The sequence below is a fragment of the Pelodiscus sinensis genome, chromosome 7, assembly GCF_049634645.1.
Source record: "Pelodiscus sinensis isolate JC-2024 chromosome 7, ASM4963464v1, whole genome shotgun sequence".
Taxonomy (NCBI): Eukaryota; Metazoa; Chordata; order Testudines; family Trionychidae; genus Pelodiscus; species Pelodiscus sinensis.
In genome coordinates, this window is record NC_134717.1 from 43,925,956 (window position 1) to 43,949,231 (window position 23,276).

At 41.1% G+C, this 23,276-nt stretch overlaps 1 protein-coding gene across 12 annotated transcripts in view; it reads right to left on the reverse strand.

The window, feature by feature from the left end:
• Positions 1 to 537: 537 nt before the first annotated feature.
• The window catches only part of ATF2 (activating transcription factor 2), a 102,160-nt gene continuing 79,421 nt past the window's right edge, over positions 538 to 23,276 (reverse strand). For 11 of the 12 annotated variants that reach the window (XM_075933682.1, XM_075933683.1, XM_075933672.1 and 8 more), the window contains 2 exons: positions 8,426 to 8,520; positions 538 to 4,722 (listed from right to left, as the gene is read on the reverse strand). In XM_075933682.1, the coding sequence (XP_075789797.1) occupies positions 4,546 to 4,722; positions 8,426 to 8,520 (272 nt within the window). In that variant the 3' untranslated portion in view covers positions 538 to 4,545. Of the gene's footprint in view, positions 4,723 to 5,934; positions 8,521 to 23,276 lie in introns of those variants that run through there. The other variant, XR_012905228.1, reaches the window with a different exon arrangement.

The window sequence follows — 23,276 nt, forward strand, 5'->3', positions numbered from 1 at the left end:
AAAAGCTGACATGTTATACCAGATTCCAGGTATACAGGCTGCAGTAAAAGTTCCCTTTGACTGCTCATTGAAGGAATACGTGGGTGGGGGCAAATGGCCGATTGCCCCTAGCGTATAGGCTGCAACAAAGCTGAGGAGAGAGAGAAAAAAAAAACCCACACCACACTAAAAGGTTTCCAGTGTATCCCACTGAAAGTAAACAAAATTAGAGGCAATCCATATGGAGAAAGAAAAATACTGGGCACAAACAGGGAAAAGTTAAGATTTTAAAACCTAGGAAAAGCATTTCAGGAAAAAAATATAGAAAAGAACTCATAGCAAAATACAGAAATGAAATCAAGAAAAGCAAGGAGCTTTATAGTCACAAGGACCATTTTGCATGGAAATGTGAAGAGAAGGGAAAGTTCTTAGAAAAAATAAAGCGAAGTTAAAGTAAAAAAATCCAGACATATAAAAAATACATCTACAGGTGGAACCTAAGGGAAAATTACACATCATTGCAAATGATCTATATAGGGGTTTTTTTTGGGGGGGGGGGGGGGGAAGACTTAATAATACTAATGCACAGTTGTACCTATTCTTTACTGAACCTAAACGGAGTAGAAACACAAATAAGGTTCTTTGAATATTCTTTTTTTTTAGATTTGCTAGCTATACAAGTCTGCTGTGAAAAGTGGTTTTTGTATGTTTGTTAATATAACTTTTCGCAGCACACGTAAGCAAGAGGGGCTGCAGAGGCCAGGGTGGGCTGAACTTAGGGCCAAAGCTCAACATTCCACAGCCCAAATGAAGCCCAAAGCCCTGTGACTTGGAGTCTGCCATTCCAGGACTGAAGCCCAACCTCACCACCTGAGGAAGGGGGGAATTTACCAACTGCCTACTTTTCCAGAGTGTCTTCAGAGGGGGATGAAGGCCCAGCCACTACTGGCATCCTCTGGTGAGGGGCTGTTGCTCCCCCCACTCTCAATTACTGCCCAGGAGGTTGTGGCCACAAGAAAAGCCCGTGGTGGTTGCATGTGGCCCAAGAGGCCGCATTTGAGAAACGCTGACATATGGTGTTTAAACTCTTCCTGACAGACTCCTTTTTCTTTGTGCTGTACAGATTTAAGTGCACAGTCACCATTTTAAGAACAAAACATCAAAAAATGGGACATTGCCTCTGAAATGAGATGCTTTCTTGCATTCCCCTTAAGTGCAGCAGTAGCCAGGACCCAAAATGTCAGTAAACGAACTGAATTCTTTTGTTTTATACTGCATTTTTCTTAAACATCTCACCATTCTAGTGTAGATAAGATTCCTATGACCATAAGAAGTGCTGTCTAGGCTGTTCTGTGTGTGAAACACTATTAGTATATGCTAGAGCATTCACAATTTCTGCTGACACTGGCAATAGTGCAACTCACAGTAAGAATTTTTACAATGACAAAGATAACATTTACAGTACTATAAAACAAACCTCTTTACTGCTAATCATTTTACTAGTAAGACATAAAGATAACATATTACAACATATGTATATACATACTTTTGTTTCCCAAAATAGATCCATTTCTTCCTATGTACAAGGCATTCCTGCTATACGTCACCCTGTTCTCCACTAATGTTGTTGACACTTGTAGGAACTGTTGCACGGTAAGTCCTCCCATTCCTTGCTCTTACATTGTGTGCGTACACACAAGATTTGCACAAATAGAAGTCAGCTGCAGGAAAAAAATTCCCCGCTTTATGTTGTTTCACTATACGTTCACGCTTTTTGGAATGTATCTTGGACATATAGCAGGGACACCCTGCATATAATATATATCAAAGAGTTCTGAGCTTATCTAAAATCTTGTTCAGACTAATTTAACATCACATTTTATTGCCTTATTTGAGGATTCACTGTATTTAAAAATTAAATACACCCTGTATCCAGTTCCATTGTCAGTGTGTTTGTCTGTCTATAGCAAATTAATTCCAGAATTTGGATCCAATCGGAGTAAAATAGATCCCATTTTAATCATTTTCTGTAGGCAACGAATGTGTGGTACCATGAAAATAGATCAATTGAAAGGTTTGGATTTTAGTTTAAAAAGTGATAGTATCTTAATATATTTTAACCAGCCAGACTGCTATGTTCAAATGAACTGAGAAGTGGGATCAAGAAAGAAGCCAAAACCTAGTTACCTCTGATGTGACAGTTCTATTACCAAGCTATTAACTTCAAAGGGCAACAACTAGAGGGAACATAACAAGTGGCAGAGGAGGTTGGAGGGGGTGGGAGTGGGAAGAGGAGGATGAAGAGGCAAGATGACAAAGATTAGAAATCAAAGTTCTATTTGTCCAAGATATTCTGCAGTGGGCCTTCAAGTATTCACTAGATCTGAATGAATCATTTATGCCACACAGTGTTATAAACAAATTTGTAGTCAGATCATTTTCTTTGTTCTCACTGCAAAAGAGGTATGTTTTTTACATTGAGATGTAAAATCATAGTGGATACAATAGATAGTTAATTGTAATCAACCTTACATCTCTCATTTGTTTGCATCCACTCACTACATCAAGGTTAAGGCTATCCACCACTCATTTCCATTAGAATTCTACATTGCAATTATAACTAACCCGAGATAATTATAACTAACCCGACATAGCCTCTGACTGGCAATTTTTAGGGGGCACATAGTAAATTTGGGGATCACTGGTCATAAATTCTGATCAAATTCAGCAAATAGCTTAACAGTTTCATATAGATTCCAAGATCAGTATGTACCATTCTGATCATCTAGTTTCCCATGTAACATAATCAAAGTACTTCCCCAATGTAATCACTATCGTATATGTTTTAAATAACATCCCATCATGATTCAAAACCAGCTGGTAATGGTGAATAAACTGTTCCAATGGTTATTTACTCTCAGTTAAAATTTTACTCCTTATTTCCAGTCTGAATTTGTCTAGTTTCAACTTGCAGCCATTGGACTGTGTTGTACCTGTCTCAGCTAGATGTAAGAGCGCGTTATAAAATACTAATTCTTGATGTAAGTATATATATAGATTATACTCAAGTCACTCCTTTACTTTCTCTCTGTTAAACTGAATAGATCAAACTCTTGATTCCATCACTGTAAGGCAGGTTTTTCTAAACCTTTAATTATTTTTGTAGCTCTTCTCTGAACCCTCTTTAATTGATCAACATCCTTCTTGAATTGTGGACACAAAGCTAGACACAGTATTTCAGCAGTAGTTGCATTAGTGCAAAATAGAGAGAAAATTACTTCTCCTGTCCTTGAGATTAACTTTCACACACCTAAGGGAGGAATTAGCCCTTTTGGAGACAGCTAATGGAAGCTAATGTTCAGCTTTATTGATCACAATCCCCAAATCTTTTTCAGAATCACTGCTTCCCGGGATAGAGTCCTCTATCCTATAAGTAAGCCTATATTTTTTTGTTCACAGAAGCATAATTTATAATTAGCCATATAGCCAGTGAACCAGATCTCTGTGTATCAGTGACCTGTCCTCTTCATTATTTACAATGCCAACTTTATCAACAATGATCTAATTTTCTCTTGGGCCATTGATAAACATCTACTATATATTCTGAAGAGTTTGTGGATTTGTTTTTGCAAAGTAAAGTCACACTGTGCGATTACCTACAGATACCAAATTTTACATTAGCAATCCTGTCACTTAAGTTAGCTAAATGCACTAGTTTTTACACCAGAATATGCTAGGTGAAAGATTTAAATTATTATTTTTGGCTTTCATTGGATAAAAGTCATGACTATCATGATTCGAGTTCATAAAAATATTTGCTAACAAAATTAAAAATGAGTTGCCTATTCAACTGTCATGTTAGTGCAAAGAAAGTTTTTACTATTACAAATCACAAAATAATTCAGATTAGTTACAGAAAGAGTAATGAAAGCTTTACTTGATAGGAGTTACCTTTTTTTGGCATTCATATTTGTTTTGTTATGCATCAGTGATTTATTTCAATTTCATTTTTTATTTTGATATTTATTTTGACCAACACTAGTTAATTTTCTTCACTTATTAAGAGTTTGGGATTCAAATGTACTATGTATGGTAATTATTCAATAAAATTAATAATGTTTGAGGTTGAAATCCTACAAATTTAAAAACTGTTCCTTTACTTCCCTTTTGCAAGCCCATTAATAAAAATTTAATTTCTTGAACTTTTCTATAAGTGTAATGTATGCAAAATGATTTTGCCCAGTCAACAACAGGCCTCATCTGCTTGTAATAAATAGCACAGAGCTACAAACTGATCCCTGAGGGATCCCACTGAAAACATGTTCATTTGATGATTCTCCATTTACAAGAAGCCTATCAGTTAGCCAACTCTTAATCAGTTTAATTTGTGCCATGTTATTTTTATATTGCTCTTGTACGGTCATAGAGAAGTCTAAATTATTACATCAACACTAGTTCCTTATCAGCCAAACTTGTGATCTCGTTTAAAAAAATGATATCAAGTTAGTTTGACATAAACCCAGGTTTATTGGCATTAATTATATTACCCTTCTTCTTCAATCTTTATCAATCAAGTCTTGAATCAGTTGCTCCATCATCTTGCCTGGTACTGATGGCAGGCTGACAAGGCCTATAATTACCTGGGAAATCCTGTTCACCCTTTTTAAATATTGGCACAACACTTACTTTCTTCCTGTCTTCTAGCACTTCATTGAGGTACCAAGATTTATTGAAAATCAAAAGCTGAAAAAGAAATGGAAAATAATTTTTAAAATGTCTAAACTATTTCAGCCATTTTGATACTAAATGTTAAAACAGAGTTTGAACCATTCTGAAAGAAACTTGACTTATTACAAAATCCATTTTGTAAAAAATTTAGCTACTTACAAAATGGTTAGAATCCCCCCCAAAACTGAACACATTTTGTTTTGCGTTGAATGAAATGTATTCAAGTTTTTTGTTCCCGCAAGAAAAAAAATCCATTTCAGTTCAAATCAAACTAATTTTTTTTTTCAATTTGGAACCAAACCAAAACAAAACAAAACATCAATTTCTCCTTCAATGTCTGAGGGAGAAGAGCAAGAATAGTAAAATGCTACACTTCTCTTTCTTTATCCTGTAGGTGGCCTTGCTAGCAGCAATTTTTCTACATTAAACTTCTGTAAGAATGAATGACTACTCCAGAATTTAAGTTTAGTTTTCTCATTACATTTACACAAAATAACTGTATATACAAATCTAGCTGCAAAGGATGCAGTCAGGTTCTTCCTGTTTGCCTTGTTTTACTATCTCTGTTTCAGAGTTATGTGGAGGGGTTTTGGAAACCATGTCTTCTTAGTACTTAGGATTGACACATACAGAATGCACCACTTTACAAATTTACATGCTTACACTGAATGTACTTTCAAGATGCATTTATGAGAGTAAAACTTAACCAACTCAAATATTCTGAAAAAGCAAGCAATTTATTTTTTCATTTGATTGAAGTGTCATAATTTTTGCAGTATTTCCTCTATTTTCAACATAGCTACTGTGTTTATTAAGGGATTATACGAGTTATCTGTAGATTTAGGTTACTGCTGTAACTATACAGATTATTAACTGAAAGGACTCCCCCCCCCCAAAAAAAAAACCCCAACACTCATCACCCCCCAAAAAACATATTAAACTTTGCTATGGAACTCACTGCAAATAGAAATCAGGTTGAACCATATCAGTGACCTATAGGCTATGTTGCAAGACTCCTTTCTGATGCCCATCTTCTGCTCCTGGAACTAATGATGTAAGAATAATTCTTCAAAGCAAAGTGGTTTGAATCAAAGGGTAGAAGAACGGAATTTGACTCCATCTCTAGAATACAGGGTTGTTCTTCTACATTTATAAAATGTTACATTGACACTCTAGTCCTTATTTCCATATAAATGCTAACAAGAGAAAGAAGTCTGAGTACACCACTACATTTTAAAACAGTTATAATTTCATTAAAATAGGAACATAATTTAAAGATTATTCTCTGATGATTTACTCATGCAAATTGCATATGAAAGAAAACAGTACAGTTTGTGAAACATGTCAAATGTAAAGACTCAAAATGCTAAGTACAGAAGTAGTGTGACATGTCTCAAAACGGAATTCATAGTTGTACTTCTCCATTTGCTGAGCACAGACAGGTTTATTATTATTCCTTTCCCAATGGCATTGATGAATTCATTAAAATGTTTACACGTTTCCTCACGCTTACGTAGACTTATTTTACAGGCACAACAGCTTTATTTAAAAAAATCACTTGAATAAATAATGTAAAAATGTCTTAGTGTTTAGGAGAGAGAATGATAATGTAACCAATGAGGTTTTTATCTAGTTTGCTAAAATTACAATGAAAAGTAATAACTGTATACCTGCATAATTCACATTTTGTGCCTTTGAGATCAACTACATTCTCACAAGACTTATGGTATATTTTACCACTGTGGACTTTTTCAATAACTAACTGCCCCCATTAAACTGGTAAAAGTATTTAAACATATGGGTTTAGCAACTCAAAAATTATTTCCTTGTTTTTAAAATACAAAATATTTAGAATTTCTATTATTTTCACACATACAGCACTGAAATGATATACACACAATTCAGATAAGTCTTTGTCCAGTTTTGATTATAGTACGGTTGTATATTATACAAATTATGTTCTTCCTCTGTATTACCAATTACATTTCATATATTTAAAATTGAATCTCATAAGGAATTGGATAGCACTGAGATTTAAAACAGTGTAGCATGGAGAAGGAAGAGAAAATGAACTACTCAACCCATTATAAATGCATTAAATCTTTGTTATATACATAATGGAATCCTGTCTTACTGCCAATATTTGCTATTCTTTTGCTATTATACAAAGTTTTCTGACCTGAAAGCACAAACCTACTCCCCACATATAATCTATTGTAAAATATTGTACTATATTTTGAACATGAGCAAAGAATCCAAATAGGTAATGGCACATTTAAAAAACTCAATATCCCACAGATGACTGGATAATGAGAAGAAGTGTACCTACAATCATACCATCAGAAACAAACATACATCATGGAATGTTAGTTACCCAAGTTTGCACTGTATATAACATTTTTAAACTGCAATCTATCAGCCAGCATCACATTGAAGGCATCTTTAAACATTCAAGCAAAGACTGCTGGCATAAACTACTGAACCATTCTCACACACATACACACCCACATTATAATTACATTGTTTCCAAGATATGGTAGATACTGATTTTTCCACAAGAAAGGTATCAAAATTTTGCTACTAAAAGATGACAGTGCTTACACAAGAATTAAGTACAAGTTAGCTTGCAAATACAAGACAATGACAAAGAAGAGAAGAAGTGTTGTTTAACAAAGGTCTCTTAGGCTTCTCTGGCATCCATATGTGTGTATGAGTAAATTCCTTAGTCTGTGATTCAAAAATCCACAAAGTATCAAGCTATTTATGAAAATTATTTCGTATCTGATAACCCTGTATTGTACAACATCTGTTTACTACTAGCCTCAAATGGTAGTTGCAGTCCACTGTTTTGACAGCAGAAATAAAGTTCCCCCTTTAAAAATAAAATGTTGAAAAAATTGGCATCAGTTTTTAAAGAAAATCTAGTTAGTAATAACCCTCACCTGTTTTGCGTATGTGCATAAAAGTACTTTATGTCCCTACATCATACTGGCCCTGTTAAACAATTTTTTTTTAAAAAACCAAACAAAACAATTAACAAGCCAAACAAAATGGTACATATGACATAAAGCAAACATTTTCTCCCAATGTTCTTTCTCTCAATGTGCAAAACAATAAAAAAGGCAAAAAGACTAAAAGCAAATGCACTGTTACTGTCTTTTTCTCTTGCCTAGTGCTTTATGACCTTGATAACATTACAAAGTCAATAGGGACTATGCAGAACTTTGGTATAAAATGTCACATAACAATATTACTATCACAGTCTTGGGGATGAGCTTTAACAATTCACCCCAATGTTGGTTGAAATCATACCAAATTAAAAGTGAAATAAACCACATTGTACTGTTCACACACTTTACACATTGAGCACTCAAAATAATTAAACTAACTTTTTTAAAAAAAATCATTCTACGAGGAGACTAGAAACTGTTGAGTCTCCTCTTGATCTGCCAATCTTTAACGCCAAATTTAAATTTGAATTTTAAAAATGAATATTTTTAAGCTACTTTTTTTAGATAGTGACTGGTCTTGTTTTCCCTTTAAAGTCACAAGTGTATATCTAAGAAACTGTTGCAATGCAAGTTTTTAATCAACTTCCTGAAGGTTGTGACTGGGAAGGAGCCACAACAATCTGTGAAAGCACTGGCTCTGTACTCTGGTCCGCCATCTGGGTGAGAACTGACGTGGCTACGGCTTCTGCCTTGGAGGTTGAACTTACTCCATTGGAAGTGCTGACAGAACTATGCTGAATTGCTTCTGTATGTGGACTACTTGGCACTGAAATGTCTTCAGAACTGTCATCTTTATCTGCAGCTAAAGACAAAAAAATCATTTGCTGTTTTTTCTAAAACATGTATAATTTTATTCAGATATCTAATAAGAGTCCTGTAAATAATCACAATTACCAGTATATACATAAAGACATTTGTCAACTATTTATTGTTACTAATTATTTTATAAAGATGAACAGGCAACTTGGTTTATATTTTTTCTATAAACAGAAAACGCACCCACACAAGACAGAATGTTAGCATATTAATGGCAGATGCATTTTCAAATGATTGTTCCCACCTATATAAACCACAGTTATTTTTGGAGCAAAATGCAGGACAATGTAGCACTTTAAAGACTAACAAGATGGTTTATTAGATGATGACCTTTCGTGGGCCAGACCCACTTCCTCAGATCAAATAGTGGATCTAGTTCAGCAATTGATGACTACACAACACCTGAGTCTAATGATGAATGTAGATGAGAATAATATTTATAGTTTAAATGCAACCAGCTGTTCTATAGTCATATGAATTAATTGGAGTAAGATTTTAAAAAACCCACAAGATACTGCATTTGACTAGTAATTCAGTAAGAGAATCACTCTCAGCTTGATAATTAATATTTATGAAAATCTGTCTGTAATACTGTAAATTGTTATTGCTTAGTTGGACAATAAAGTTTTCAATAAACAAAATCTTCATTCTTTCAACAAGATGAAATTAAATTAATTTTGCTTAGCACTTAAATATCTGCCAATAAGTCTTAATTAACATGACATGAAAGTCTATAAAAATGAGAAGGCATCCAAAAATGTCAAAGTACTCAAATGAATTACTCAAACATTCCTGTCCACATTTTTTATCATCACAAAATCTTAGTATTAAAAAATCAAAACTTTACTTCCTGTGCAAATTTGTTTTTTAAAAATAGGAATTATTCTTTCAATAAATGCATCAGCTATATTAAACAAAAAAAGTCCTTTAATTTAGAGCAGAGAAAGTTTTCCTAAAATCCCCTTTTGTATGTATTTCACTTATGAAAAGCAAGCCAATAAGAAGTGAAATTCACATCATAGATTACCTTCACATTCAGCTTTGGAGTTAACTATCTTGAATAATTCTGTATTATCTGCAAATTTTGGCACCTTGTATTCACCCCTTTTCCCAGATCATTTATGAATATGTTGAACAGGTTCAGGTAGATATCCATGGAGGAACCTCACTATTAATCTCTCTCAATTGTGATAGCAGAATGTTCATTTGTAATCTTTTTTCATATATTTTAACCAGTTACTGACTCATGACAGGTTCTACCCTCTTATTCCATGACTTGACTATTTAGTTTTCTTTGGTGAGGAAACTTGTTAAAAGATTCCTGAAGTCAAAAGTACTGTGTCAACTGGATTACCCTGCACTTTTAGATAGTGAACCAGGATTTCCCTATACAAATGCCACATTGACTCTCTCTCCCAACATATCATGTTAATCTATGGGCACATCTACACTATGGAGGTAACGTTGAATCTAATATGGTTGATTTCGTATCACCCAATTTTGTGAAGTTGAAGGGCCGTGTTCTCACTGTGGGAAAGTATTGAGTATGGTCAAAGTAGCGTGTCCCTATTAGGGAGCATAGCATTGACTCAGAGCAAGGCAGCTTTGCATTCTGGGCTATGCTCATGGTGCTCTCTGGGTCCAAAATTCTACAGTGGGTGCTTGGAGGGGCTCATGCTGCCAGCTTCCTGTAAGGCACCCATCTAGTCCCTCCACCCTTGCATGAGATCAAGGGGAAGCAGTGTGCTTGCACCTTGTGGTGCCCTCGTCACCCATTCAAATGTCATAGAAGCGCGAGCATGGAGCTCGCTTTGCAGCAAACCATTGTGATGGCATTGTGGTGAGCCTAATTGTGCATTATTTGGACAGCATATGCATGCCACTCCACTAGGAAGAGAATGTGGAGCTGATCATGTAAGGCTTGGCGCTGAGGCTGGCACTTATGCTAGCGCAGCTGCCAGCCAATCCTCCGGACACAGTAGAACATTTGTTCTGGCGCAGCAACACAAGCTCAGACTGGTGGGACTGCATGGTGATGCACTCATGGGACCATCAGCAGGGCCGCAGAACTTCCAAATACAGAAGGCCACGTTCTTGAAACTTTGCAAATGGCTTGCCTCTGCCCTGAGGTGCCAGAATGCCCAAATGAGACCCGCTTTGGCCATGGAGAAGCAAGTGGCAATTACCCTATCAAAGCTTGCAATGCCAAACAGCTATTGGTCAATAGCAAATCAGTTTGGAATGGGGAAATCTACAGTGGGGGTTGCTATTATATAAGTAGCCAAAGAGATCAATAACATCGTGCTAAAGAAGGTTGTGACTCTGTGGGTATGTCTAGATTACATGCCTCTGTCGCCAGAGGCATGTAGATTAGGCTACCAGACATAGTAAAATGAAGCAGCGATTTAAATAATCGCCGCTTCATTTAAATTTACATGGCTGCCGCGCTGAGCCGACAAACAGCTGATCAGCTGTTTGTCGACTCAGCGCGATAGTCTGGACGCGCAGGTGTCGACATCAAAGGTATTTGTCGACCACCCAGGTAGGAGGCATACCTGGGTGGTCGACAAATACCTTTGATGTCGACACCTGCGCGTCCAGACTATCGTGCTGAGCTGACAAACAGCTGATCAGCTGTTTGTTGGCTCAGCGCGGCAGCCATGTAAATTTAAATGAAGCGGTGATTATTTAAATCGCCGCTTCATTTTACTATGTCTGGTAGCCTAATCTACATGCCTCTGGCGACAGAGGCATGTAGTCTAGACGTACCCTGTGAAACATGGCTACTGTAGTGGATGGCTTTGCCTTTATAGGGTTTCCTATCTACAGTAGAGTCACAGACGGAATGCACATCTCCATCTTGGCTCCTGATCATCTTGCCTTGGAGTACACAAACAGCAAGAAGAATTTCCACCATGGTGCTAGTGGATCACAAGGGCCGTTTCACTGACATCAGTGTGCCATAGTTGGGAAAGATGCACGATGTTCACATCTTTAGCAACTCCTGCCTCCTTCAAACGATGCACAGTGGCAACTTTTCCCCCAGACAGGAAAATCAGAGTGGGAGAAGCGGAAATGCCTGTTGGAGATCCAGCCTACCCCTTGTTCCCGGGGCTCATGAAGCCATACATGGGCAGCCCCAGCAATGAGCAGTTCAACAATATGCTGAGTAGGTACTGAATGGGTGGTTGACTGTGCATTTGTATGTTTAAAAGGAAGATTTAGGAGTCTCCTGACTCAACTGGACCTCTGTGAATGCAACATTTCCTTTGTGGTGTTGTATGCTCCATAATCTGAGAGGGTATGTCTACACTTGCAGCTTAATTCAAACGTGGGCTGCAAATGTAGGCATTCGGAAGTGCAAATCAAGCCCAGGATTTAAATATCCCGCGCTTGATTTGCATCTTCCTGGCCAGGCGCCATTTTTGAAATTTACAAGCCGTAAGTAACTGCCCGCGTCTATGCGTAGCAGTGAAACGGGTGTTCGAAATAAAGCTCTATTTCGAACTACCTGTTAAACCTCATTGCAGGAGGAACAGGTAGTTCAAACTAGGGCTTATTTTGAACGCCTGTTTCACTGCCGCGTGTAGACGCGGGCAGTAACTTAGGGCTTGTAAATTTAAAAAAAGAAAAAAAATTGGCGCCTGGCTGGGAAGATGCAAATCAAGCACGGGATATTTAAATCCCCGGCTTGATTTGCAATTCCGAATGCCTACATTTACAGCCCTAGTTCAAATTAGGCTGCAAGTGTAGACATACCCAGAGAGAACAAGGGGGAAACTTATCTGGCAGGGGGAGGGGCTGAGGCAGAGCGCCAGCCCTAGCCAGACACTTTGAGCAGCTGCACACCAGTGTGATGAGGAGAGCACAGCAAGGGGCAGAACAAATCAGAGAGGCTTTGAAGAATATTTTTATCAAGACTTTTTTTTGAGACTCTCCCATGTGACTCTTCACAAGTTAACCCTGCATTTTTCTTCAATCCCCTAACTCCACCGCTGCCATTCAATGAAGAAAGAGACCACTATTCAAAGAACGGGAGTTTTTATTTGGGGAAAACAGCAGAGAAAGGAATGAAGTGGGAACCAGAAGAGGGAAGGGGAGCTCAGGAATGGGAGCTAGATGGCCTTCTGCCTACTGAGGGCCTGGAACGTCTGGCTTCCTGTATGTTCCCTCCCTCACTCCATGTCCAAGCCTGGTGGTGGAAGCAACGAGGCTGGGGATGTCATCGGAGCAGATGTGGCTCGGGGAGGAGGCCTTTTCCAGATACGATGGCACATGCTCCATTACTACAATCAGGGAGGTGAACATGGTCTTGGGCTGCCTTGCCTGCTGCTCCCTGGCAGCTCTTCTTTCCTGGTGCTCTGGTCCAGGCGCTCTGCCTGCATCTCCTCCACAAGGGAATGCATGCTGTCCATCCCCTCATGGAACATGTCCTCCCTTGTGCGTTTTTGCCTGCAGATCTCAGCCAGGCAGGCAGATGCTGTAGGAGGGGAAGTTCATACCGAGCTGGCTGCTGGCCCAGCTGCAAACAAGTTACAAGGGCAGACTTTACAATGCATATATTGTGTTATGCCTAACCCTAATCTGTTAGTCTGTACCACAGGTCTCTAAAGACAAAAGGAGATGTGTTCCATGCAAGGCCAAATGTTTGCTTTAAAATGGGCACTTTACAGCAGGTGCTCAGACATCTCAGGGTAGCATCAGAATGCACTCCGTCTGGAGGCAGGCAGACATGGTAAGGAGCCAGCCGCAGCATGAGCCTGCAGGTGATGATGGGTGGGAGAGGGTAGCTTCTCACTGTATATGGCACACGTGGCTTCCTGGGGACACTGCTTCTTTTTCTGCCCACAGCAACGGGGGACACTGGGGATGTTGTGCATCTGGCACACGTGGTTTCATGGGAAGAGTGCTAAAAGCTTCCCCATCTCCTTCCTCCAGGTTGCCATGCAAGAGATCAGTCTTCTCCAAATCACAGAGAGTGATCAGGAGCCTATGCTGATTGAATGTAGCCATAAACCTGGGCCTTATGTTGCAATGCTTTGTGGTTCAATGACACCAGACCACTTCCTGGTGTCTTGGCGAGAAAAAGTGTCCTACCGCAGAAGATGGTAAAAGGCTGGCCTCCTCAAAATCCTTGTGAGAAGGATTAAAGAGTTCCTATGTGAGAGCTTCACGGAACTATGCAGACTAGACTCCTGCTCCATCTGCAGAGACATTAACAAGTTGTTCCCATGTTGTGTAGGCAACAGAACATGCCACACATCACACTCCATTGCCTTAATCCAGATATAGTTAGACAAAGTCTGTAAAATTCACCCGAAGTACCATTCCTGGGGTTGCTGCTGGACTGGGAGACATCCTGGGAGGGGTCTGGTTCCAGCATCATGACCAGCTCCTGGGTGTCAGGGATCACCAGCTGGCTAGTCATCTCCTCCTCCTCCTGCCCCTCTGCCAGCATCTCGCCAAGACACCTCCATGCTGATGCTACACGTCTTGGCCAGAATCCAAGACCACTCTGGGGAAGCTGGCCAGACCCCCTAAAAAATGATGTCCGTATGCTTGTAGTAGCGCCACGAGAGAGGTTCTGCTCCAATTTCACTCTCCTCCTCCGCTGCTTACGGTAGGACTGCCTCAGCTACTTGATTTTCACTCAGCGTCCCTGGAATAGCCTTTAGCCACTGGGCAGCTTGCAATCTCGTCACAGGTGTCAGCGTTCCTTTTGCTGATTCGGAGCTCAGAGAGGATGGCTTCATCTCCCTACTGCTTGATGATGTGCAACATCTCCTAGACACTACACACTGGCGTTCTTCTGCACCCCTGGGAACTGAAACCCGTGGGAACAGAAGTACTCAAAGTTGCTGCAGTGTTGCTAGGACTGCTCAGGGTCATTTCCACATTTACTTTGGTGTGCTTCTTGCTTAGAATGTACTTGCAACACTGGCCACACAGGAAAGGCCAATCAATGTTTTCCACAGCTTTTGTTCTCACCATGGAGAGCAGTAAAGACACAAGTTCTGGCCAGAATGGTCAAGGCAGGGAACTGCAGGAGGCCTCCTGGAGGCTTGTAACATCAACTTTCTGGCAATGCTGCATCTACACTACAGTAAATTTGACTGGGTAAGACTAGGAGTAGAGTTACTCATTAAAAGCAGTACTTAAATTAACTTGCTTGACTCTTAAGATAGGCACAACAGGCTTGGTAGTGTGGCCATGTCACTTAGATCAGTGGTTCCCAACCTTTTTTAAATCTTGGACTGGAAAACCCATTCACAAACTTTTGGTGGACTGCTAACATTTTGTTTTAATATTTGCGTATTCATTAAGCAAATAATGAATATTCAAATATGCAAATAAATGTTACAGGTCCTCTAAAAGTTTGTGAATGGGTTTGCTGGTCTGCTATATAAAAAGCCCTGTCCCCCAGAGCCTCTCAGTGCCAGTCCTATCTCCTAGAGCCCCCACCTCTCCTCTATGCCCCAGCACAAACCACTGACTCAAGTCCCCTGCACCCAACACTCCCCAGTGTCAGCCTCCTGTTTCCAGAGCCCCACTGCACCCAACCCCCCAAAAACCCCTCCAATGCCAGCTCCCAGTCCCCAATATTAGTGTTCCCCAGTCCCAGCCCTATCCCTATAGCACCCCACTCCAAGTCCCCAGCACTAGCCCCGCTCTCTTCATCTAGCCCTGTGCTGCCTCCCAGATGCACGCTGCTGCCCAGATTGCAGCAGCTCTAAGGCTGCTGTTCCAGGCTCTGCGCGACCCTCCTGCCATTCAGTGAACCACTTTTCTGCAGCCAAGAGGAGACCCCACCCCTGCCTGGGGCTTTTGGCCAAGAGGCAGGGCAGGGCACGCCTCTCCCAACAGCTGTGGTGGGAGGGGAGGTTCTGGGCAGTATATCCCAGCCCACAGAACCGCCGCTGCCTGGCAGTGAGCAGTCTGCAGCCCGGCACCAGTCCATGGGCTGGTGGTTGGGAACCGTTTGACTTAGATAATCAACCATATGTGGCTAAAGTTGATGTAAAATCCTAGTGTAGAAAAGGCCTATGTGTCTGAACATTTTGTTCCTTACTATAGTTTCTATCAGTTACCTGCACTGAAGTTAGGCTTACCAGCCTGTAACTTCAATGATTGTCTTTGAAGCCTTTTAAAAAATAATATGCATAATTTTAGCTAACTTTCAGTCTTCTGGTATGGAAGAGGATATAAGCAATAGGTTACATACAAGAGCTAGTAGTTCTGTAATTTCATATTTGAATTCTTTCAGAGCTACTGGGTGAATACCATTTGGTCCTGGTGACCTAATACTGTTTAATTTATCAAGATGTTCTAAAACCCCCTCTACTGACACTTCAATTAAGCATAGCTCTTCAGATCTGTCACCTAAAAAGAATGACTTGAGTGTAGGGATCTCCCCTATATCCTCTGCAGTGAAGACTGATGCAAAGAATTAATTTAGATTCTCCACAATGGACTTGTTTTCCTTGAGTGCTCCTTCAGCATTTCAAGCATCCAGTTGTTCCACTGTCTCATTGGCAGGCTTCTCGGTTTTGATATATTTAAAAAATAGGTCAATATTACGTTTTTGTATCCTTAGCTAGTTCCTCTTCAAATTCTTTCTTGGCCTGATATATTATACTTTTACATTGTTTATGAAGTGTTTATGCACCTTCCTGTTTTTTTCCTCCCCCAAACAATGCTCTTTTGCTTCTCACCACCTTATGGTTTCTGCTGTTTACTCATGGTGACATTATCTGGTGTTACTTTAAAAAAAAAAAAAAAAAAAAAGATAGACATTTAGTTTGAAACTATTACAGTGTTTATGGAATGAGTTCTATTTCCAAGAGTGCAGTGTTGATCCTTTGGAACAGATTGCTACAAAATTCCTATTCATTTAGATAGCATGATTTGTAAACTGTTTCTTTTTTAAAATGGATGCTTCAAACATCAAAGGAATCAGAAATTATATCAAGAAAAGAGCCAAAGTTCAGACTGGTGGCTGTTTTCACACATCTCAAAAGATCACATGGCAAGGGATGTGAGAGAAAGAAAAGGAGGTAGAACAAATGGCTTCAAAAGCTGTTCAAGTCCCTAAACCGGGCTGGAGCCATTGAAGGCAAGGAGCATGGAGGGGGAAAAAGGAAGAGAAAAAGTTCATTCACTCAGTGTACAGCATTTGGTAATGGTCACATCCTCGGCATTTCATACTCCATTAGCAGCAGCACCACCATCATACCTATACTGAAGTAAAACCAAATTAAAATGGAGATGCAAAGAGGTTAGAGATTTGTCCCTGAAAAATAATGGAAACTTCAATGCAATTTCCTGCATTTTACAAAATGAAGAGATTAAAAAAACATTTGATGGAAAAATAAAACAAGAATGCTGTGAAGTGTCCTTTCTCCCTTGTAGAGAATGACGTAGTGAATGGAACATCTTTAGAGAGAGAATGTACAATGACTCCCCCCAGCTGACATCTCTTCTTCCCCATCGGGCGCTGCTGTAACTGCACCAGCTCCTTCTGCAGCTCACATTTTCAAGTACTCTGCCTGGTGAGTCCTTTGTATCACCCACCAGAGGAAAAAAAAAGGAAATCTGGACCACCTTTCAAGGGCTAGCCTCTACTTTTAAGAGAGTCTCTGCCTCCACTTCATACTGATTCCCAAAAAACACCAACATTTCTTTAATTTAACCCCTGAAAAATGAGCAAATATGCATAGTATAGCAATCAGAAATAAAAACTTGTTGGTTGAGATACTCTCTCAGAAACTAGGGATGCTAGTTATCAGTTAATTGAATAGTCAACTGACCACATGAATTTTTAGCGGTTCCCAATCCTTTTTATACTGCACACTAGCAAACTCATTCAAATGTTTTTGAAGGACCAGCATGAAAGCATTTGCATATTCACTGTTGTGATTATTTTTAAGCAGTCATGTGGGTTTTTTTTACATTGTATCTGTACACACAATGCATGTCATTCATTGGCCTTAACCTGTATGCTGATTCCTATGCACTTAATGTTTTTTAGTTTTTAATGATCAGTATTAGCTTAAATTTTATTTTTCCTATAGTTTTATCAATAAATGCAGAGTTATACAGTAGGAAATCTGTGCCAAACCAATAGTGAAGTATCCTTTCCCCAAATAATGTGAAGCCTAAAGGCATAAAAGCATACAGCGTGGCAGATCAAAATCATGGGGGGTGCCCCCTCCCCAACACAACTCCAGCCCCATTATCCCACCCTAGCTGCCTGGGTACTGCAGCTCCTGCTTAGCCCCCATCGCCCAGGCAGAGAGTCCCCAAGCCAGCTAATAAAGGCAAAAGCAGCTGATTCCCACTGGAAATCAATGGGAACTGGGTACCAAAGGACAGAGCTACACCAAAGGTTTGCCAATACAGCAAACCCATCTACTGAAGATTCAGTTTCTACTGACAAAAAAAAATAAAAACGCTTTTTCTGGTATCTCTTATACTAGATCCCCAAGCGAAATCAGCTATACCAGCAAAAATAATTTTATGTTGGTATAACTGTGTCTACAATAGGGTTCTTGGAGTATAATAATAATGTGAAGTAAAAAGGCACTCACTCAGCATGCCAGCTACAATTTCTAGGAGATTGTTGGCCTGACTCCATTTTGTGCCATTAAAAAACACTCCCTAAAAACCTTGGGGCAGATCCTCAGCTGGCATAAATCAGCATTAAGGAGAGGCTCCCACCAAGTGGCAAGGGAGGGGAACAGACTTGCCTGGGCAGTTGGTCAAGTGCTTCAGCCATCTATCACGAGGTCCTGCCAGCTAGGCCACATAGGGCCACCAGAGCTGGGACCAAGGTCACGGTGAAGCTATTCCAGTAGGGACAGCCTCATCACAGCCCCAGCTCCAGCACACCTGGTTACCCGTCACACCACTCACCCTGCTGCTGTGTGGGGAACCCCAGTGGGCTGTAGTGCTGGGTCCAAGCAGTTACTGCGGGATGCAGAGCAGCCTCCACCCATGGTGAGCCTGGGCCTGCCACAGGCAGGACTGCTTTGTGGCAGCTTCCCCTGCCCTCCCCCAACTGCTGTCTCTGATAGAGGGAGGAGTGTGGAGCAGGTGGCACCATGGAGTCGGTGCTGGGGGAGCCAGCTTTTACGCTGGGTCCCCTCAGCCCTGGTTCCTGCGACCCCTCTTTGCTGCCACTGATTCAGAGGCAGCCGGGGTTGGGGGAGGGAGGGAGGGCAGGGGAGGAAGGAATGCGAGTAGTCGACTAGATTAACCAATAAGCCTAGGCCTATTGGTTAATCGACTAGTCAACTACCCGTTCTCATCCCTTTCAGGAACATTTACTTAGGTGTTACTATCTCTATATAAAACTCAGACTTAACACTAATTAAAATAAAAAGTAATAACTTTGGGTCCAACTGAAGATTTTATCCACACCAAGCTTAAAAGACTATTTGAAAATGGGATGGTGCCCCGGGAGGGTAGCTCACGGTATGTCCTGACAATCTGAAGTTTAGAGGCATGGCATGGCATTTTCAGAAGGCTGACAAAGGATAAAATTAAGAACTTGCTTTTGAAGAGCAAAAAATTCTACTCAGTGGAAACATAGTGAGAGCCTAGACAACAACTTGACATAAAAGGAAACTTTTTTTCATAAGTCTGAAGTAAAAAATTGAGGTGGAAAATTTTGCAGAGTATAAAAAAAATATGAAATTGCATTTTGATACATCTATTGAACAATTAAGCTTTTATGCACCAAGCTTTTAGGGCCAGCATCTTGAGATCCTAATGTACGAATAGTTGAATCTGGAAGCCATTGTGACAGGGTGGCATTAACACTAAATTTGTGCAAATTCAGTGGTCTTGATGGGCTCCAACTAAAAATCAGAAAAAACTTAATGATCTACAAGTGGACACAGCTTGTGCTTGGTACACTGAAATGCGGAGAAGAAGCAGCTAGTGCGCCCCCCCCCCCCCCCCCCCCCCCCCAAGCAGACCAGGCTTTTCTCAGGACGCCTGTGGTAGAGCAGCTGGGGCGCTGCCGGTTGGTCCTGTAGCGCTGCTCCTGGCGCTACTGGACCAACCCGGCAGCACCCCAGCTGCTCTGCCCCAGGCGTCCTGATTCAGCCGCTGCTGGTCAGTTTTAGCAGCGGCTGAATCAGGACGCCTGGGGCAGAGCAGCTGGGGTGCTGCTGGGTTGGTCCAGTAGCACCGAGGAGCGGCCACGCTACTGGACCAACCCAGCAGCACCCCAGCTGCTCTGCCCCAGGCGTCCCCAAGTCAGCCACTGCTTAAACTGACCAGCGGCTGACTACAGGAAGCCTGAGGCAGAGTTGCTCTGCCCCGGGCTTCCTGGAATCAGCCGCTGATCAGTTTCAGCAGCAGCTGACTTGGGGACGCCTGGGGTTCTTAAGTTGAATCTGTAGGTAAGTCGGAACTGGCGTTCTGATTCAGCCGCTGTTGAAACTGATCAGTAGCTGATTCCAGGAAGCCCGGGGCAGAGCAACTCTGGGGCTTCCTGTAGTCAGCCGCTGGTCAGTTTCAGCAGCGGCTGAATCTGGACGCCAGTTCCGACTTACATACAAATTCAGCTTAAGAACAAACCTACAGTCCCTATCTTGTACGTAACCCGGGGACTGCCTGTACAGCACAGTTCTGCCCCTTCACTTTTGGAAATAGACTAGACTGTGAGGAATTCTGAAGAAATTAACAGGCTTCTAAATGTGAGTAATACTTCATTGGTACACTAAAAAGTATTGTGACATTACTCAGTCATCCAAATGGGAAAATATTACAAATACTTTCTTCTACTTTGCTATGACTAGAGCTGGTTGAAGTTTTTTTTAATCAAAAACGGAGATTTGGGTCAAGCAAAGAAATTAAGTAAATGAATGAATTTCACTATATTGTTTTGGTTTAAAAGAAATATTGTTATACTGCTTTGGTTTAAAGAAATCTGGAAAAAAATCTGGAGAAATAAATCTATATTCTTATTTTCCAAATGAAAATTATGATTTTTCTTCTTAAAATATCTTTCTTTCAAATTTTATTTAAAAAAAAGATAAAACTCAAAAGTGAAATGAAATGTTTTGGGTCATATGAAACAGTCCGTTCTCTCAAAAATTTTTGTTTTTTTGTATTTTTCATTTGCTGATCTTTTTCTGGAAATACCAGCAAACAAAAAACAAAAACAAAAAATCAATTATTTACACAGTTGTAACAGCTTGGATGAGCTTGGTGAAAATATGCTGAATGGACAGTCTCAAGTGCAGAATGCAATACTGAAGATGAAGTCTCCAGAGATAAAACCAAATACTGCTGATGCATGGGGGACTATGGGAATATGCAGGTCAACATGTAGGCAAGTCGAAAGAAGCCAAAAAATTCTAATGTGGTAGTTAAATCACTGAAAGGGTTGACTTATTTTGAACAATTTGCAAGCACTGGATTTACATTATTATTATAATGGTTAGACTCTAATTGTTTCTTTACAATTAAATAGCACAAGAATAAAATAATTGTTGATTCAATTAAGGCTGGATTACAGCCCCTATTTTTAGTAAGGTTTATTCAAATACAATCATCTAGTGCTCTGGAAGCTTCCTAAATCTTAAACAGAAGTAAAGGTCTCAAATCTATAATTCTCCAACTACCCTGTGTCCCTTCACAACTATTCATTCTCCCTCATTTCTCCCCATCCTCCACGCCAAGAAGAATTCTAAGAGGTAATACAGGCTTTGCAGCAATGTGTTCCTGAAATTAGATCTGAAATGAGACTCTAAATAGAAAACACAAGATTTAGTTTTCTCTTGTAAATTACACACAAAGAACATTTTTAAATTGTAAGTACTCATTCAAGAAATTTCCCAAACAACTGACCAATAGGGTATCTGCTTGGACTAGCCTATCTGCTTTGGAAGATCACAAATTTATACATAGTTGACACGCTGCTTCGAGGTTTCATCAAAACAACGACATGAAATGTAATTACTTTTCTTTTTGCCTTTTCTGGTTTCTCAGTCATTATCACCCCTTAGAAGCAAGTGAAAGGTACTTAAAGTAACTGAAAAATCCTAGCAAGGAAGAGGTACCCCTTAGCTCTTATGCTTTTCACTCTCTATGAAGCAGAAATTGTTCAAAAGATCTTTTAAAGGTATCTAAAGAATTGTCAAATTCTGCAATGCCATTGATGTACTTGTGCCAGTTTAAGTGCATTTTAAGTGAAACTCCATTAAGTTTTGGCTTGAATTGTTAAAACCATGTCTGCAGGGTATAAATTAACGGTCTCAGCAGCACACTGTACCTCGCACTGCAGGAGCATTCTAACTCTGCTCTTTGGCCTCATCTTTACCACACATGATGTTGAGAAACTATTTAATGCTTTTTAAAAAGTTCAGCTAACATGGTCATGCTGCTGCTGTAGATGGGGCATAACTTTGTTCATTTTTACTGTGGGGCTGTGCCCCCTGCTTGCTATACTTGCCAACCTGCCCCCCCCCCCGGGGGTAGGCAGCTACGGCTCTCCCACTAGCTGCCGGGGAGTACCAGGTTGAGGCGTGGCAGTTCTAGCTCCCCCCCCCCCCCGTCTAAGGCTGCGCCAGCTCTGGCTCTCCCCCCTACTACCTCGGCCTCAGCAGCCCTGGTGCTCTCCTCCCAGCCACTGTGGAGGACAGGGAGGGGAGGAGGCTGAGGCCAGGCCAGCCCTGGCCCCACCCCCTTCCTGGCCCTCTCCCCGCAGCCGCTGGGAGGTTGGACTGCAGCCAGGCCCAGCTCTCAGCCCCAGCCGCTGGAAGGTTGGGCTGGGCTGGGCCCTGTCCACAGGAGGCTCAGCTCTCTCCCCCCATCCACCTTGATGGTGGGGGCGGAAGGCTGAGGTTATGCCAGCCACAGCCTTATCTCCTTCCCCCACCTATGGCCTTGCCAGACCCAGCTCTCACCCCCTAGGTACGAGGGGGTTTGGCCGGGCAGAGGTCTCACTGCGGCCAGGCCTGGCTCTCACCCCCAGCTGTTGAGAGTTGGGCCAGGCTGAAGCCCCCCAGCATGGGGAAGGCTGTATGGCTCAGGGCTCCTGCAGCTCCCCCCAAGCATGGGGGAGAGGAGAGGTCACATGGCTCTCAGCTCCCCAGAGCATGGGGGAGGCGGGAGGCCACGTGGCTGAGGGAGGGCCTGCAGGATGCAGAGTAACGCATGATATCACTCTGTCATCCCAAAGGAAAAGTTTGAGACAGAGACAGATTTGAATTCTTTTTCTATTCATGCAACAACCACAATCATCAACTAAAGCCATTTCAATTGGTACTTGCTATAATTAATCATATAGACTTACACGTACGTGTGTGTGTGGGGGGGGGGGGGGGGGGGGGGAGAGGCCGGGGCGGGGCAGTCCAAATATCTGTAAGATTAAGATACTATTTCATTCTCTTAAGGGTACGGCTAGACGGTGGGGGTTTTTTTGGGAGGTATCCCAAAAAAAACTCTGCTGTGTCCAGGGAATGCGTTTGCTCTTCCGCCTTTTTTTGCGGAAGAGCAAACACACTCTTTCAAAAGCCCCTGTATTCCTTGTTCCACAAGGAACAAGGGGGCTTTCAAAAGAGGGTTTTTTTCCCCAGAATTTGGCCCAGTCTAGACGGGCCAAATTTTGGAAAAGCCTCTTCCAACAAAGTAATTGGGAAAAGATTTATGCACCGCATTTTGCATATCTTTATCTGATAGATCCCCGCAGTCTAGCCGAACCCTTACAAAGCTATTGCGAAGTACTCA